The following is a 15632-nucleotide window of genomic DNA, read 5'->3' as shown; positions in this document are numbered from 1 at the left end:
AATGAGGCTCAGATTTTTATCATTTTATTCGACGGTCCTATTTTTCAGTATGTAGCCTGTTCAGGTGATACATTAACAGACAAACTTGATCATTTAAGCTTAGAGTGTATGAGCTCACATTCATTTTCGATTTCCGGCGGAATTACATTCTTTTGTACTTAACTATATTTGTTGAAGTTGAATGGGTTTTAATTAAAAAAAAAAGATGGGTGAGCTTAAAAATGAATCAAACAAGTTGCAGCCCAATAAAAACTCAATCTAGATATTATTTTCTTCATTTTCCAACATTATATGGACATTAATCAAAACCAAAGCTCACCTTTTGTTCACATTCAATCCATCAATTCATTCCAAAAAGGTCAAATTTCATCCACATGTTTCTTTATTTATTCCATTTCCTGAAAATTATCAAATATTTTTTCAAGCATCCACAGTCTCCTCTGTTTCAGCAGCAGCTAGAACAAACTCAGGCTGTACCCTTTCAGCTTTGCTGAAGGTCACATCTATGGCGTTGGGCTGCCCCAATGCCTTCAAGGCTAAGTGTGCTGCTTTCTGCCCTGATATCATCATTGCTCCAAATGTTGGACCCTGAAAAAACCAAATCCACAATTTCATCATTATAACACATCAATAAGTCAAATCACAATTAAAAAGTAAAAATGGAGTGTTAATAGTTACCATTCTTGGGGCACCATCAATCTCTGCAACTTCCATTCCTGTTACAATCATGCCAGGCACAATTTCCCTTGTGAGCCTAACGATTGCATCCTCTGCCGTGTTCATATCCAGTGCCTTCATTCCAGGGACGCTGTCAATCATTCCAATGCTCTTCAATCTCTTGACCCCAGTGGCTCCAAAAGGTCCATCATGTCCACAAGAACTGACCACAACCTTAGACTCCATCACGTTCGGGTCCATGCAGGATTGTGTGTCGTGGTTCATTGATACCAAAGCCCAGTTCGTTACCACACCGGCAACCCTGTTTCCTTTGACTATCAGATCCTCAGCAGCCACAGCATTGAACAACTTCACGTTAGGCCTTGCTAAAAGCTTGCTCATGATTGTTGATGTGAACAAAGCTGCATGCTTGATGACAACGTAGTCTTCTTGTTCGTCATATTGGATGCCGAGCTCGTCGAGGAACCTGTGAGCTGGTTTGCGAACAACCATGGCTGAAAATAGTTGGCCACCAAGCCATGCACCTCCACCAGGGCTAACAGATTGTTCGATTATGGCAACACGGATGTTGGGGTTTTTGCTAATCTCGTAAGCACAAGAGAGGCCAGCGGAACCGGCGCCGACGATGATAACATCAGTGTCAGCATAGGTAATCATGTCCATCATGTAACGGCGTGTCATTTCACGAGAAACATAGGATTCTTTGATGGGTTGGAATTTAAAGGATTGTAAATCATAAGGAGGGGTTAAGGACATGGAAATGGCAGAGTTGTGTGAGGACGACTTGATGGGAGTGAAGCGAGAAGGAATTGGAGTGCCGCTGAAGGATGACTTGTTGTGGTCTAGGAATGTTGGTTTGGGGCTTGAAGACAGTGAAGTGAGAGCTGTTGCCATGGCTGCCATTGATCTTTCAGCTAAGTTTGTGTGGTAGATGAAAGGGATCTAGTGGAGAGTGATGAATCCAAACTTGGGTATTTAAGCTTTTTTCTAAAATGGAGAGAGTTGAAAATATCTGAATGTTGTGTCAAAGCTTGATGAAAATATCTGGTATAAAAATATCTGAAAAGTGGAAGGATTGATGATGATTGAATTTGAATGGTTCATAATTGATGGCTTGGTTTTTGCTATCTATTTGGGATATTAGTAGCCCAACAGTATCTTTGGCTACTGCAAGGGCAGCCTTTGTTAGTTGGAATTTAGAAACAATTGTGATTCAAGGTCAGAAACTTATTATGACATACAAAATATCTTAAAGAAGATAACACTAGTATGTACTAAATTTATGTGAAATGAAGTTATCATCACATGTAGAAACCTTTGGGTAAAGAAAAGATTGAATCTCTGGCATCACTGGAGTTTCGGGGTCAATCATCTAGGTGCAACACTTGAAATTGATAAACCATTGGTGGAGCAACTTCTAGTGAATGTTTGATGGTGCTCAGTGTGTCTTCCCATGGAGAAGGCAGGTTGTTGTGGTTGGCTTAGTGTCACAGTTTCACCTTTTAACATTACCACAACAGAGGACATGGTAGGCCTGTCAAATGCATCTTCTTGGACACACAACAGTCCGATATGAATGAATCTTAAAAATTCGTCCATCAATACATCAGCTAGTAATGGATCCATCAATTCCAGAGCATTCCCTTCGTTCCATAGATGCCATGCCTGCATCATGATTCAATGTCATTAACAGTGTCTAGTAAATTGAAAAGCAAGTGATTCAAGCTGTGGATTAAAAAGTTACATATGCAACAAGGGTTTGGGCATGTTTCGTTTGATTGAACCCTGCATTCCTTCTGCCTGTAATTATCTCAAGCAAGAGTACTCCAAAGCTGAAAACATCAGACTTGATCGAATACAATCCCTCCATGGCGTACTCCGGAGCCATATATCCACTAATGCAAAGAAGAACTAGATTTTAGTATGCTTGAGAAAGAATTATTTAGCAGATCACACTGTGTGCTTAGAACAATAGTTAAATTTTGAAGAAATGAACTGAAATTATAAGAGCGGTGCCTTACTATGTTCCGACTATACGTGCTGTATTAGCTTCACTGTCCGCTCCAGCAAAGATTCTTGCCATTCCAAAATCTGAGATTTTTGGGTTCATGTCAAAATCGAGCAACACGTTACTAGCCTTCAGGTCCCTATGTATGATCCTAAGTCGTGAATCCTCGTGTAGATAAAGAATTCCCCTTGCAATTCCATTAATAATGTTTAAACGTTTGCTCCAATTGAGCTGTGCACGTTTCTTTGGATCTAATGTAAAAGACAAGTATCAAGCAAACACTTCGAGTAATTTCCAGTTACTTAAAGAGCTCAAAACAAATAAAGAGTTCAAGAACAATACCAAAGAGGACAACATCAAGGCTGCTGTTGGGCATAAATTCATAAACAAGCAACTGTTCTTGCTGATCCACACAGAAACCCAGAAGCCTGACAAGGTTTTTATGTTGAAGTTTCAATATCAGTAGGACTTCATTTGTGAACTCCAAGGCACCTTGCTCAGAGAAGCTTGAAAGCCGTTTGACAGCCACTTGCTTTCCATCAGGAAGTACACCCTAATGAGAAAAGACCCATTTTCTTTCAATATATAGCAGAATTGTTGATTTGGGTATCTCAATTATCTTATAGAAATTTGTATTACCTTGTAAACAGGTCCAAAACCACCTTGTCCCAGCATGTTTGAATCAGAGAAGTTATTAGTAGCTGAGTGTATGGTTGCCAAATCAATATAAGAATCATTTGCTTTTAACTCATCTAAGCCTTCAAAATCCTGGAAATCTGGGTTCTCAGAGTCCCCACTATTGTGTAGTTGAACATGATTTCTCAGGATTTCGTCCTTCCCTGGGACATCAAAACAAAAAGGATCAAATTTAGCCTCTAAAAGGCACATGAAGATTTGTAAGAATACTTAATCTTATTGTTATAGTTGCCTTTTCGAGTTCCTTTCTTCATTGCACCACAGTATACAAAGGAAGCCATTAGCACTACCACCAAAAATGCTGATCCAATTGTAAGAACTATAATCACCCATATTTTCCTTCCACTTCCACCACTTCTTGTCGTGGGTTGAGTTTTCGGGGAAGCTGAGGTTTCATTGGCACCTTCATAAAATGCATATAACTCATACCTAAGATAGCAACTGCGACTAAGTAACCTTGCTCCACGAGAACCATAGCACTGGGATGCAACATCTTTTATGGCAGCTTCAAGGCATTTGTTACATTTATCAGGGGATAAGTCTAAGGTACACTGCACCAGAGCATACAAAGTGTCATCGATCGTATACGGTTCATCACCAGTAGCATACTTATTTGCCGAAGAGTTAAAGGCTGCCTGTTTGGTAAGATTTCGCAGCTTGTTCTCCACAAGAGCTTGAAACTTTACTGGTTCTGAGATATTAATTACGTTATCTTTGCCGATGTTGTCTTTGACATTCAATTGACCGAGGAAGCTAACATTTGAGTAACGCAATTGACAAACTTCCTCCCAAACGACTGCTTCTGTTTTGTTCGGACAAAGATTCATTATAGCCTGTATTGCCCCTGAGATGCAGTCATGGCAATCGTCGTATGAAACATAGTCGAGGCACATGAACTGACCGTAAACTTTATCGGTTTCATTTCCATAAGAGATATTGTAGTATCTGGAGACTGAAGCGTTTGAGGCCAGTGAACCGAGGAGATTTTGCAGACTAGTCTGAAATGAAGTATTCAATGAATTATTATTGGTATTGTTTGAACAAACCGAATAGGGAGGATCAGCAAGAGCAAGATCATTAAGACCAAACAGAAAATAACAAAACACGAGCAAATGAATGGTTTGTCTGAAATTAGTTGAATGTTCCATATCTTGTCTTAATGGCTCTACTGCAGCTTTGAGACCCTACAAGCAAACCTTAAATATTACTGAGTTAGAAACACTGACAGGGAGCTATTACTAAGCAGTTTCAGGGAAGAACTTTCAAGCGAAAATAATCTACTCCACTATACAATTTCTTAATTAGAGATTACTGGTAAAATAAGTTGAAACTTGAAATCCAATGTATTGACAAAGATGGAAAATAATTAAAAATGGTATATCGGAGTGATATTATGACTGTGACATTTTGATGCAGAAGTCAACTCAAGACGCGGTTGTTAATTTGCTAACAAAGCCAATGGAAAATTCATAGGAAAAAACAAAAAGGGAAGAACCAACCACTGAATATAGGTAGAAGTTTTTGGCAAAAGGGTGGTAAAGTTGATATTCAATTGGTGGGTTTTAAGACTTTTGAGCCTTTTTGCATTTTAAGCTGAATCAATCAGCCGGCCGAGCGTTTAATGGATATCAACAACCGCTACATCTCAAGCCGTATCTTGTCTCAAGTCTCAATTTCATGTCGACAGCTACCCCTTGTTGTCAACTTGTCTGTAAACAATTTGTTAGAATGTGGCCCTCCATGCAGCTCATACATCAGTCATTAGACCAAGCAGAGCAGGCCAAGACCAGAAGCTGTCGAGCCACTGTGCTGAAGCTGCTTATTTTGTTTCTTTTGTAACCATAGTTTATGTAATGTGTTCTAGTTCATTTTAAACTTAGTTTAGATTACATTTGATGTAATTTGATGATGTAGGAGCTGATGACCAACTATACTTAAGTGTACAAGTTTAGTTTTGTAAGTTCCAATGTATTAGTGGTAGTTGGTATGGATTAGTTGACTTTATGTTGATTTTTGACGAGCAAAAGCTTGGTTTTATGTGTTGGCATTATGCCATTGTTCAATTTAATGAAAAATTATTGAATTTCATTCAACTTATGCTCCATTTTCTTTGCTTTCGATTTTTTGTTCTTGTTTTCCTTTGAAATTCTGTCTTTGTTTCTTCCACAAGCCACGAGGCTTGCTGCACAAGCTTCCTGTTTTGCTTGCTGCTTTGTTTCAAGATCCAACAATTGGTATCAAGAGCTTTCATCTTAGAGGACCTGTTGTAGTAAACTGAATGGCTTCATCAGGCTTTTCTCCTGCAGCACCACTAGTCTTTAATGGTGAGGGGTTCCACATATGGGTTGTTAAGATGAGGACTTACCTGCAGGCCTTTGATCTATGGGAAGTTGTCAACACTGTTGTCGAGCCAGCTACACTTCGAGTCAATCCAATAGTGGCTCAAATTAGGCAGCATGCAGATAAGAGGACCAAAAGGCATAAGGCCAAGTCATGCATTCAGAACTGTGTTTCTGATGTTATCTTCACCAGAATTATGGCTTGTGAAACCCCCAAGCAAGCCTGGGGCAAGCTCAAGGAGGAGTTCCAAGGCACTGAAAGAACAAGGCAGCAGTAGTTGTTGAATTTGAGGAGAGACTTTGAAAATCTCAAGATGAAGGAAGAGGAGACAGTGAAACAATACTCAGACAAGATAATGGTTGTGGTCAACAACATAAGATTGCTAGGAGAACAGTTCAGTGAGGCAAGAATTGTGGAGAAGGTGCTCTCAACATTGCCTGAAAGATATGAGGCAAAGATCTCATCCTTATAGGATTTGAGAGACCTGGCAACCATCTCTCTAACTTAGCTTATCAATGCTCTTTATGCTTAGGAGCAAAGAAGAGCCAGCAGGATGGAAGAGCACTAGGAGGGTGCTTTCCAAGCTAAGGCCAAAGCAGCCTCAAGCACCTGAGCCTATAAAGGCAAGAACTGGAAAAGCAGGCCTAAGCCTAATGCTGTAAGAGGAGGAGATCGGCTCTGCAGATTTTGTAAAAGACCTGGTCATCCAGAGACCAGATGCTGGTTCAGGCCAGATGTTGTGTGTCAACACTGCAAGAAGAAGGGCTATGTTGAAAGGGTCTGCAAAGAAAAAGACAGACCTGGCCAAAACCAACTACAACACAAGGGTGAAGAAGCTCGAGTGGCTGAAAACAACAGTGACCATGAAGAGCAAGTCTTTGCTGTGTCATGTCTGGCTGGTCAAGGCAAAGGCTCAAAAGGGTGGTTGCTGGACAGTGGCTGTACCAATCACATGTCACCAGATGCAACAATTTTCAAAACCTTGGATAGAAGCTGCAAAACCAGGGTAAAAATTGGGAATGGTCAGTTCATCAAGGCTGAAGGCAAGGGAAATGTGCTAATATGCACTGCCACAGGTGACAAAATCATCAAAAATGTGTTGTTGGTACCAGAGATTGACAGGAACCTTCTTAGCATCTCTCAATTACTAGAGAAAGGATACTCAGTTGTGTTCAAGGGCCAGGAGTGCGAAATTACTAATCCCATTGGATCAAGCTTCATAACAATCTCCATGAGTGAAAAATGCTTTGAAGTTGACTGGTTAGATGACTCACACTCAGCTCATACTGCTTTAACAGAAGATACCAAGCTTTGGCATCAAAGACTTGGTCATGCCAACTTCAAATCCATGGCTCGAATGGTCAGTAAGAAAATGGTTGAAAACTTCACCAAGACAGTTCAGAATGAAGATGTTTGTGAGGTTTGTTAGATGGGAAAGCAAACCAGGCTTCTATTTCCAACAAACACAACCTGGAGAGCCTCAAGCAAGTTGGAATTGGTGCATACTGATGTTTGTGGCCCCATGAGGACTGAATCACTTAATGGCAACAGGTACTTTATTCTCTTCATTGATGATCATACCAGATATTGCTGGGTTTATTTTTTGAAGCATAAGTCTGAGGTTGTTCAAGTGTTTATGAAGTTCAAAGCTGCAGTGGAAACAGAAACAGGCTACAAGATAAAGACCATTAGGTCAGATAATGGAACTGAGTACACCTCAGCTCAGTTCCAAGCTTTGTGCAATAATATTGGCATCAAACATCAACTGACCAATGTTTATACACCCCAACAGAATGGGGTGAGTGAAAGAAAAAATAGAAGCCTCATGGATATGGCTAGATGTCTCCTATTTCAGAACAATCAGCCCAAGACAATGTGGGCTGAAGCAGTTAACACTGCTGTTTACATCCAGAATAGGCTACCAACTAAAGCAATTGAGCACAAGACTTTATTTGAAGCTTGGTTCGGACTCAAACCCTCATTGGCTCACCTGAAAGTCTTTTGTTGCCTATGATACAGCCATGTACCAGCAGTGAAGAGAGACAAGCTGTCAAAAAGAGCCAAACCTAGTATTCTAGTAGGCTACGGCTCTGTCAAAAAGGGCTATAGGATCTTAGATCCCTCAACCAACAAAGTTCAAGTGAGCAGGGATGTAGTGTTTGATGAGAAGGCTTACTGGAATTGGGAAAGAAATGAACCTGAAGCCATTTTTGAAGAACTCATGACAGATAAGTTTGAAACTGACCAAAATGAACCTGACATGGATGTTGATGATGAACCAGTCAGGGGTACAAGAACATTGGCCGATGTTTATGAAAGGGCTCATGTTTCACAAGAAGAACCAAGTTGCTTTGAAGATGCTGAAGCACATGAAGGCTGGAAATAGGCAATGTTTGATGAAATAGCCATGATTGAGAAGAACCAGACATGGGAACTGGTTCCTAGACCAGCTAAAAGGAAGGTTATTGGAGTAAAATGGGTCTATCAAGCCAAGAAAAATACTGATGGGAGCTTGAACAAATTGAAGGCCAAGCTTGTAGTCAAAAGATTCAGCCAGAAATATGGCTTGGACTACTTGGAAACATTTGCACCAGTGGCCAGGCTAGACACCATTAGGCTGCTGGTTGCTTTAGCAGCTCAGATGGGGTGGAAAATCCATCAGCTCAATGTAAAATCAGCTTTTCTCAATGGCTACCTAGAAGAAGAGATATATGTGGAGCAACCTGAAGGTTTCAAAGTGCCAAAAAAGGAAGAATGGCCTACAGGCTGAAGAAAGCCTTGTATGGCTTAAAACAAGCACCTAGGGCCTGGTATAGCAGGATTGATAGTTATTTGATTGGTTTGGGATTTGAAAGAAGCCTCAGTGAGCCTACCTTGTATGTTAAGAAAGAAAATGGTGAAACTCAGCTTATTGTTTCTGTATATGTTGATGACTTATTGGTTACAGGAGGAGATCAAGCTATGCTTGTTGATTTCAAAACCAAAATGCATCAAATGTTTGAGATGTCTGATCTTGGAAGAATGACCTACTTTCTAAGCATGGAAGTGATACAATCACAGGATGGATTCTTTCTAAGTCAAAGAACTTTTGCTATGAGGATACTGAATAAGTTCTTAATGCAAAATTACAAAGCAACAAGCACTCCAGTTTCTGTTGGAGAAAAATTAACAAGTCAAAGCAACTCAAAAAAGGTCTGTAAGACAACCTACAGAAGTCTGGTTGGATGCTTGCTGTATTTAACAGCAACAAGACCTAATATAATGTTTGCAGTGAGTCTACTATCAAGATTTATGCACTGTTGCAATGAGGACCATTTTCGAGTAGTAAAAAGAGTGCTCAGGTACATCAAAGGTACCCTGAGGTATGGCATACAGTATAGCAAGGCAAAAGAGCTAAGACTCATTGGTTATACTGATAGTGACTGGGTTAGATCAAAAGATGACTTGAAGAATACCTCAGGGTATGCTTTTACCCTTGGTTCAGCTATGTTCTGCTGGAGTTCCAAGAAGCAATCAATAGTTGCTCAGTCAACAACAGAAGCTAAGTATGTGGCTGCTGTTGGAGCAGTGAATCAAGCCATTTGGCTTAGAAAAATTCGTGCTGATCTAAACTTATATCAAAATGAAGCAACAGAGATCTATTGTGATAGCATGTTTGCTGTTGCAATTGCAAAGAATCCTGTCTTCCATGGTAGAACCAAACATTTCAGCATTAAGTTGCATGTGGTAAGGGAGATGGATCAAGCTCGTGAGATAGAGCTGGTTCATTGCAATTCAAAGGACCAAATTGCTGATATTTTCACAAAGGGTCTAAGTATTTCAAGGTTCATTAAGTTAAGGAAAGAACTTGGAGTTAGCAGCATGGAGGCCAAGGAGGAGTGTTAGAATGTGGCCCTCCATGTAGCTCATACATCAGTCATTAGGCCAAGCAGAGCAGGCCAAGACCAGAAGCTATCGAGCCACTGTGCTGAAGCTGTTTATTTTGTTTCTTTTGCAACCATAGTTTATGTAATGTGTTCTAGTTCATTTTAAACTTAGTTTAGATTACATTTGATGTAATTTGATGATATAGGAGCTAATGACCAACTATACTTAAGTGTACAACTTTAGTTTTGTAAGTTCTAATGTATTAGTGGTAGTTGGTATGGATTAGTTGACTTTATGCTGATTTTTGACAAGCAAAAGCTTGGTTTTATGTATTCGCATTATGCCATTGTTCAATTTAATGAAAAATTATTGAATTTCATTCAACTTATGCTCCATTTTATTTGCTTTCGATTTTTTGTTCTTGTTTTCCTTTGAAATTCTGTCTTTGTTTCTTCCACAAGCCACGAGGCTTGCTGCACAAGCTTCCTGTTTTGCTTGCTGCTTTGTTTCAAGATCCAACACAATCTATGTCTTGAATGCATAGATTGTGAGACTGAAATGAATGTGGACTGTGGAGACTTGAAGATCAAACCAAAACTTTAAGTGCTAATGGAAGAAGAATCTAATATTTTATTACATGTCACATTTGGTTTGTGTTGTTGTGGCTTTTTATGAACATGAGTATTGCAACAGCTAAAAAATAACAAGAACAAGGATGAAAATAAATTAAAAATAATTCATTAAAACTTGAAGTTAGCATTAAGAGTTGTAGACTCCAAATTGTACTTGCTTTCAATCGATGTTCAATATTGCAGTAAAGTTTTCATGTCTCAAATCGAAATCATATTTTAAGCTAAAAAATTCTCGAAATTATGATTTTGACTCTTTATCACTAGAGTTAATTATGATTTTGACTAATATTAATTATAGTTTTCGACTAGTAATTTTTTACATTTGTCACTAGAGTTAGGGTGACTTTAGAATGGTGCGGAAAATTAATGAATATTCAGTTTGTGAAATTTTGTATAGTTTTGTTATTTGAAAACCTAAGTTTTGAATAAATTATGTAAGATCACTTAAATTATGTTTTTGAGTAACTAATTATTATTTTTTGCTTAATTGTTTTGTAGTAGAAATGTTGATGAGTTTGGTCAGGTTTGAATTAGATTTAAGAATGATATTAGGATAAACTACACATGTGGTCACCCAATTATCAAAATTTTTATTTTAGACACGCAAAATAAAAAAATTGTAATTTAAGCACTCATATTACATAATTCGATCATTTTATACACTTCCATCAAATTAATAAATGGAAAATCTAAAATTATTCACTTGTCTGCTTGGTGCTTCCATTGCCACCCCCCTTCATCTCTCTTGGGGTGGAGATGAAGCTCAGTGTTAGGTTTTTCACACAGGAAGAAAAACAGAACCAAGTTATCCGGATGAAATATGAAGCTCTTGTTGAAGCTAGAGCAACAAATCAATAATTTTGGATAAAGAATGAAGGAAGTTTGAGATTCAAAGACTTGAGAGTTGTAACCAAACGAATAGAAGCAAAAGGAATGAGAAATTGAGAGAACAAAATTGGCTATATTCATTACATTGATCATCAATATATGATGTACATAAAAAAGACTATTACATTAGAAAAACAATATTTTTGACTTGAAGAAGTGAACAAACATTAAATGCATCCTAATGATATCCTAGGACCTGTCTAAAACTGGAAAGTACTTGACCAACTTTATCCAGTCAAAAATTTTTCTGTCAAATCATATACAGGTCGCTTGTTACAAAAACGTACTTCATCCAGACAACATACGTACATTTGTAGCTGTTGTATTTCATTCGGGTAACATACATACTGCTATTTGTTGCCACTTTTAACATTCCTCCTTGGCTACAAGACAGTAGACTCCTATTTTCTTCTTCAAATACTCGAACCTGGTGGTAGCTAGCGGCTTGGTCAAAATGTCTGCCAGTTGAACTTCTGAGCAGCAATGGACCAAGTTGATCTCTTTTGACAACTCTGCCTCCCTCACAAAATGGTATTTGATCTTGAAATGCTTAGTTTTGCCATGAAACAGAGGGTTCTTGGCAATTGCAACAGCTGACTGATTATTAACTTTGATCTTTGTTGCTTCTGCTTAACCAACATTCAAGTCATCCAACAGCTTTCTAAGCCAAATTGCTTGATTAACAGTAGTAGCAGCTGCAATATTCTCAGCCTCTGCAGTGGATTGAGCTACTATCTATTGTTTCTTTGAACTCTAGCTAAAAACTCCTGATCCTAGAGTGAAGAAGTATCTTGATGTACTCTTCATGTCATCAACTGAGCCAGCCCAATCACTATCTGAATAACCAACCAGCTTCAGTTCTTCAGCTCTCTCAAACTTCACACCATAGCCTAAGGTTCCTTTGACATACCTTAAGACTCTTTTTGCAGCTTTAAAATGAGCTACATTGCAGCAATGCATGAATCTCGATAGAAGACTAACAACATACAAGATGTCTGACCTTGTTGCTATCAAATAGAGTAGACAGCCAATTAAGCTCTTATACCTCTTTTCATCCACTCGATCATGCTCACTGGTGCTTGAGAATTTCTCTCCTAGTGCAACAAGAGTGCTAGTAGGCTTGCACTTTGACATGCTGAATTTGCTTAGAAATTTCTGTGCAAATGCTTGTTGGCTTATAAAAATGCCATGCTTACTTCCATACCAAAGAAGTAGGTCATAAAACCTAAATAAATCATCTCAAAAACATTTTACATCTGCCTTTTGAATTCTTCAATCAGCCCACTTCTGCAACCAGTAACCAATAAGTCATCCACATAAAGTGAGACTATCAGTAAGGTTTCTTTCTCAGCTTTCTTCACATAGAGTATGGGTTCACTAATGCTTTTCTCGAATCCCAGCCTTGACAAGTATGCATCAATCCTGTCATACCAGGCCGTTGGAGCCTATTTTAGGCCATACAAAGCCTTCTTGAGCTTGTAGACTTTGTGTTCCTCACCAGCAACCTTAAATCCATCAGGCTACTCTATGAAGATTTCTTCTTTGAGAACTCCATTTAGAAATGCTGATTTGACATCCAATTGATGGACTTTCCACTACTTCTTAGTAGTTAAGGCAAATAATAGCCTTATGGTGTCTAACCTTGCAACAGGTGCAAAGGTTTCAAAGAAATCAACTCTTTGCTGCTAATTATACCCCTTCACAACTAGCTTAGCCTTGTGCTTATTCAGGGACCCATCAGCATTGTTCTTGGTTCTGAACACCCATTTTACACCTATAATCTTCCTGTTTACTGGCCTATCAACCAGTTTCCATGTCTTATGGATCATTTCCATTTCAGCTTCCATGGCCCTTTTCCAACATTCGTCTTTAGCAGCCTTTTCAAAATTTGAAGGTTCAACAATTGCAGCATTACATCTTTGGTAGATGTCTGCAATGGTTCTGGTGCCTCTCATAGGAGCATCATCAAAGTCTTCATTACTAGGCTCTTTTTCAACTAGTTCCAAGTTGCTGTCAACCTGATCTTCTTTAGTCAACTTTGCATCAGTATTGTTCTAGCTCCAAAACTTCTCTTCATCAAATCTAACATCCCTACTCACTAATATTGTCTTTGCCGAGGGATCATACACCCTGTATCCTTCTTAGTGCTGCTGTAGCCAACAAATATTCCTGGAACAACCCTTATCTCGAGCTTCGTTCTCCTTTCAGCTGGAATAAGAACATAGCAAACACAGCCAAACACCTTTAGGTGTGAAACAGAAGGCTTGATTCCATGCCAGACTTCAAAAGGAGTCTTTTCATTCACAGCATGAGTTGGCAGCTTGTTGAGGAGGTAAACTGAGGTATTGACAGCTTCAGTCCAAAATTTGCTTGGCAGCTTTCTCTCAAATAGCAAACATCTAGCCATATCAAGTACAGTTCTATTCTTCCTCTCACATACTCCATTTTGCTGAAAAGTATAGACTGTTGTTAGCTGATGGTGAACCCCAGCTTGCTCACACAGTTTTTGTAACTTTTCAGAAAGGTACTCAGTGACATTGTCAGTTCTTAAAGCCTTAATCTTGCAGCCAGACTGATTCTTAGCTAATACCTTGAATTTGCTGAAGGCTTTAAACACTTCTGACTTTTGCTTCAAGAAATAAATCCAGTAAAACCTGGTCAGATCATCAATAAACAGCACAAAATACTTACTGTCATTTAAGAAAGTGGTCTTCATTGGTCCACATACATTAGAATGGACTAACTCAAGCCTTTCTTGAGCCTTCCATGCCACATTAACAGGAAAAGGTAACTGGTTTACTTACCAAGCTGGCAAACCTTACACACAGTGTCTTTGACTTTAACTTTCAACATGCTTTCAACCAAGTTTAACTTGTGCAACTGATCAAGTGACTTGTAATTAACATGTCCTAATCTCCTGTGCTATGGACCATCATTATCAACAAGGTTGGTGTAAGCCTTATTCTCAAGTTGATTGGCATCAAGCATAAAACACCTATCAGTCATAGCTACTGTGACCAACTCCTAACCATAAGAGTCTTTAACAATGCATGAGCCATTCTTAAAAGCAAGTGAGTAACCTTTTTCTACAAGCTGACCAACACTAAGTAGATTCTGATCTATACTGGGCACAAAAAGTACATCAGAAATCACTTTGTTACCTGACTTTTTGTTGATCACTACATTTCCCATACCTTTAGCTTCAATCAGGTTCCCATTGCCAATCTTGATTTTTGATGTAAAGCTTCTATCGAGCTCCTTGAATAGTCTTTCATCAACTGCCATATTGTAACACCCTAAACTCGACCTAGACGTTATGGCCGAACTTGGCGTGTCACATTGAAGTGTTTTTCGAAAACCTTGTTTTCATTGAAAACCCTTCTTTAAAATAAAAACCTTGAGTAAAATCTCAGCTTGTATTTGTTGCTTTCAAAACGAGGTGTATTTAAAAAACTATTCCTTCTTGTATGATAATAATTACTTTGTAAAATCTCATTTCAGTTGCGGAAGCTTTATTTTAAACAGATGATCAATGAAAACTTGTCATTTAAAAATTAAGTTGCGGAAATGTAGTATTTAAAAAAAAATTATGGTTTAGGAAAAAACCATGTTCTACTTCTAACAAATATAAAGCATAAAAATGGTAATAATCCTAATTTGAAATAATAACCAGAGGAAAGGCCTTATTACACCCCAAATAAAAAAAAATTAAAATCAAAATATATAAAAGACTAAGTCTAAACTTTTTGCTAGTTGGCTACCTCCGAGTCCCTCCATCTGTTGAACCGTCTACTGAATATCACCTGAAAAATTTAAAAAGAGGGGGGTGAGTTTCGAAAACTCAGTGCGTACAACCCTCAATGAGTATAAAGCAATCATCAGTCATTCTGGGCCCGAGCCCAATTCAATAACGGTGGCCTTTGGGCCTTAGCATATATTAGCCTTAGTTGGGTCGAAGCCCACATCGCAAAAATATCACAATAATATCATACATGTAATGCTGTGCAACCCACCCTAATAATCCAACCGCTACACACCAACTCCGTCCCCCGGTACACATTATGTGAGGATATAAATATCGACCCACCCATCTGATGCACATCAATGGTAGCCCGGTTGCGGTACTACCTTCATTGCAGCAAGTTGCTAATCAAATATTAGGCTTAATAGCCATTAGTGGATCTACGGCCGTCAAACAACCATGCGATCCTCATATACTTCCTCCGTTCCATAATTCTCAACCCACATACAACCTAAACAGAATATCATATGAATGCAGCAGGTATACATGTAACATCCATAAATCTTACATTCAACATATAGGGGTATTTTAGTCATTTTTTGCCCTTAGGGGCATTTCGGTAATTTCTCTTTATTATGGATTTATTACCTATCTCGACCCGTTAACAAGTCCCCATTGGCTAAAGTGAATAGATACTATGCACCAGGTAAGATTTCAGCAAAGAGGAGTTGAGTTATTAAGACCGCTTAAGTATCAAGCTCTCCCTAGACCCAATCTTAGA

At 38.7% G+C, this 15632-nt stretch overlaps 2 protein-coding genes across 2 annotated transcripts; both read right to left on the bottom strand.

The window, feature by feature from the left end:
• Window positions 1-248: 248 nt before the first annotated feature.
• On the bottom strand, window positions 249-2343 carry LOC107961959 (thiamine thiazole synthase 2, chloroplastic). The gene is made up of 2 exons (XM_016898147.2): window positions 679-2343; window positions 249-588 (listed from the first exon to the last, which is right to left on the bottom strand). The coding sequence occupies exons 1-2, from the start codon at window positions 1579-1581 to the stop codon at window positions 421-423; spliced, it is 1071 nt and encodes a 356-aa protein (XP_016753636.1). The 5' UTR covers window positions 1582-2343; the 3' UTR covers window positions 249-420.
• On the bottom strand, window positions 1446-4637 carry LOC107961958 (cysteine-rich receptor-like protein kinase 10). The gene is made up of 6 exons (XM_016898146.2): window positions 3615-4637; window positions 3326-3525; window positions 3029-3239; window positions 2700-2937; window positions 2423-2573; window positions 1446-2343 (listed from the first exon to the last, which is right to left on the bottom strand). Exons 1-6 carry the CDS (start codon window positions 4528-4530, stop codon window positions 2047-2049), a joined length of 2013 nt encoding a protein of 670 aa, XP_016753635.1. The 5' UTR covers window positions 4531-4637; the 3' UTR covers window positions 1446-2046.
• Between the last annotated feature and the right edge of the window lie 10995 nt (window positions 4638-15632).

Source organism: Gossypium hirsutum, chromosome A06 (assembly GCF_007990345.1).
Source record: "Gossypium hirsutum isolate 1008001.06 chromosome A06, Gossypium_hirsutum_v2.1, whole genome shotgun sequence".
NCBI classification, from domain to species: domain Eukaryota; kingdom Viridiplantae; phylum Streptophyta; class Magnoliopsida; order Malvales; family Malvaceae; genus Gossypium; species Gossypium hirsutum.
Note: the sequence above shows the minus strand (reverse complement) of the source record. Positions and strands in the feature narration are given on the sequence as shown.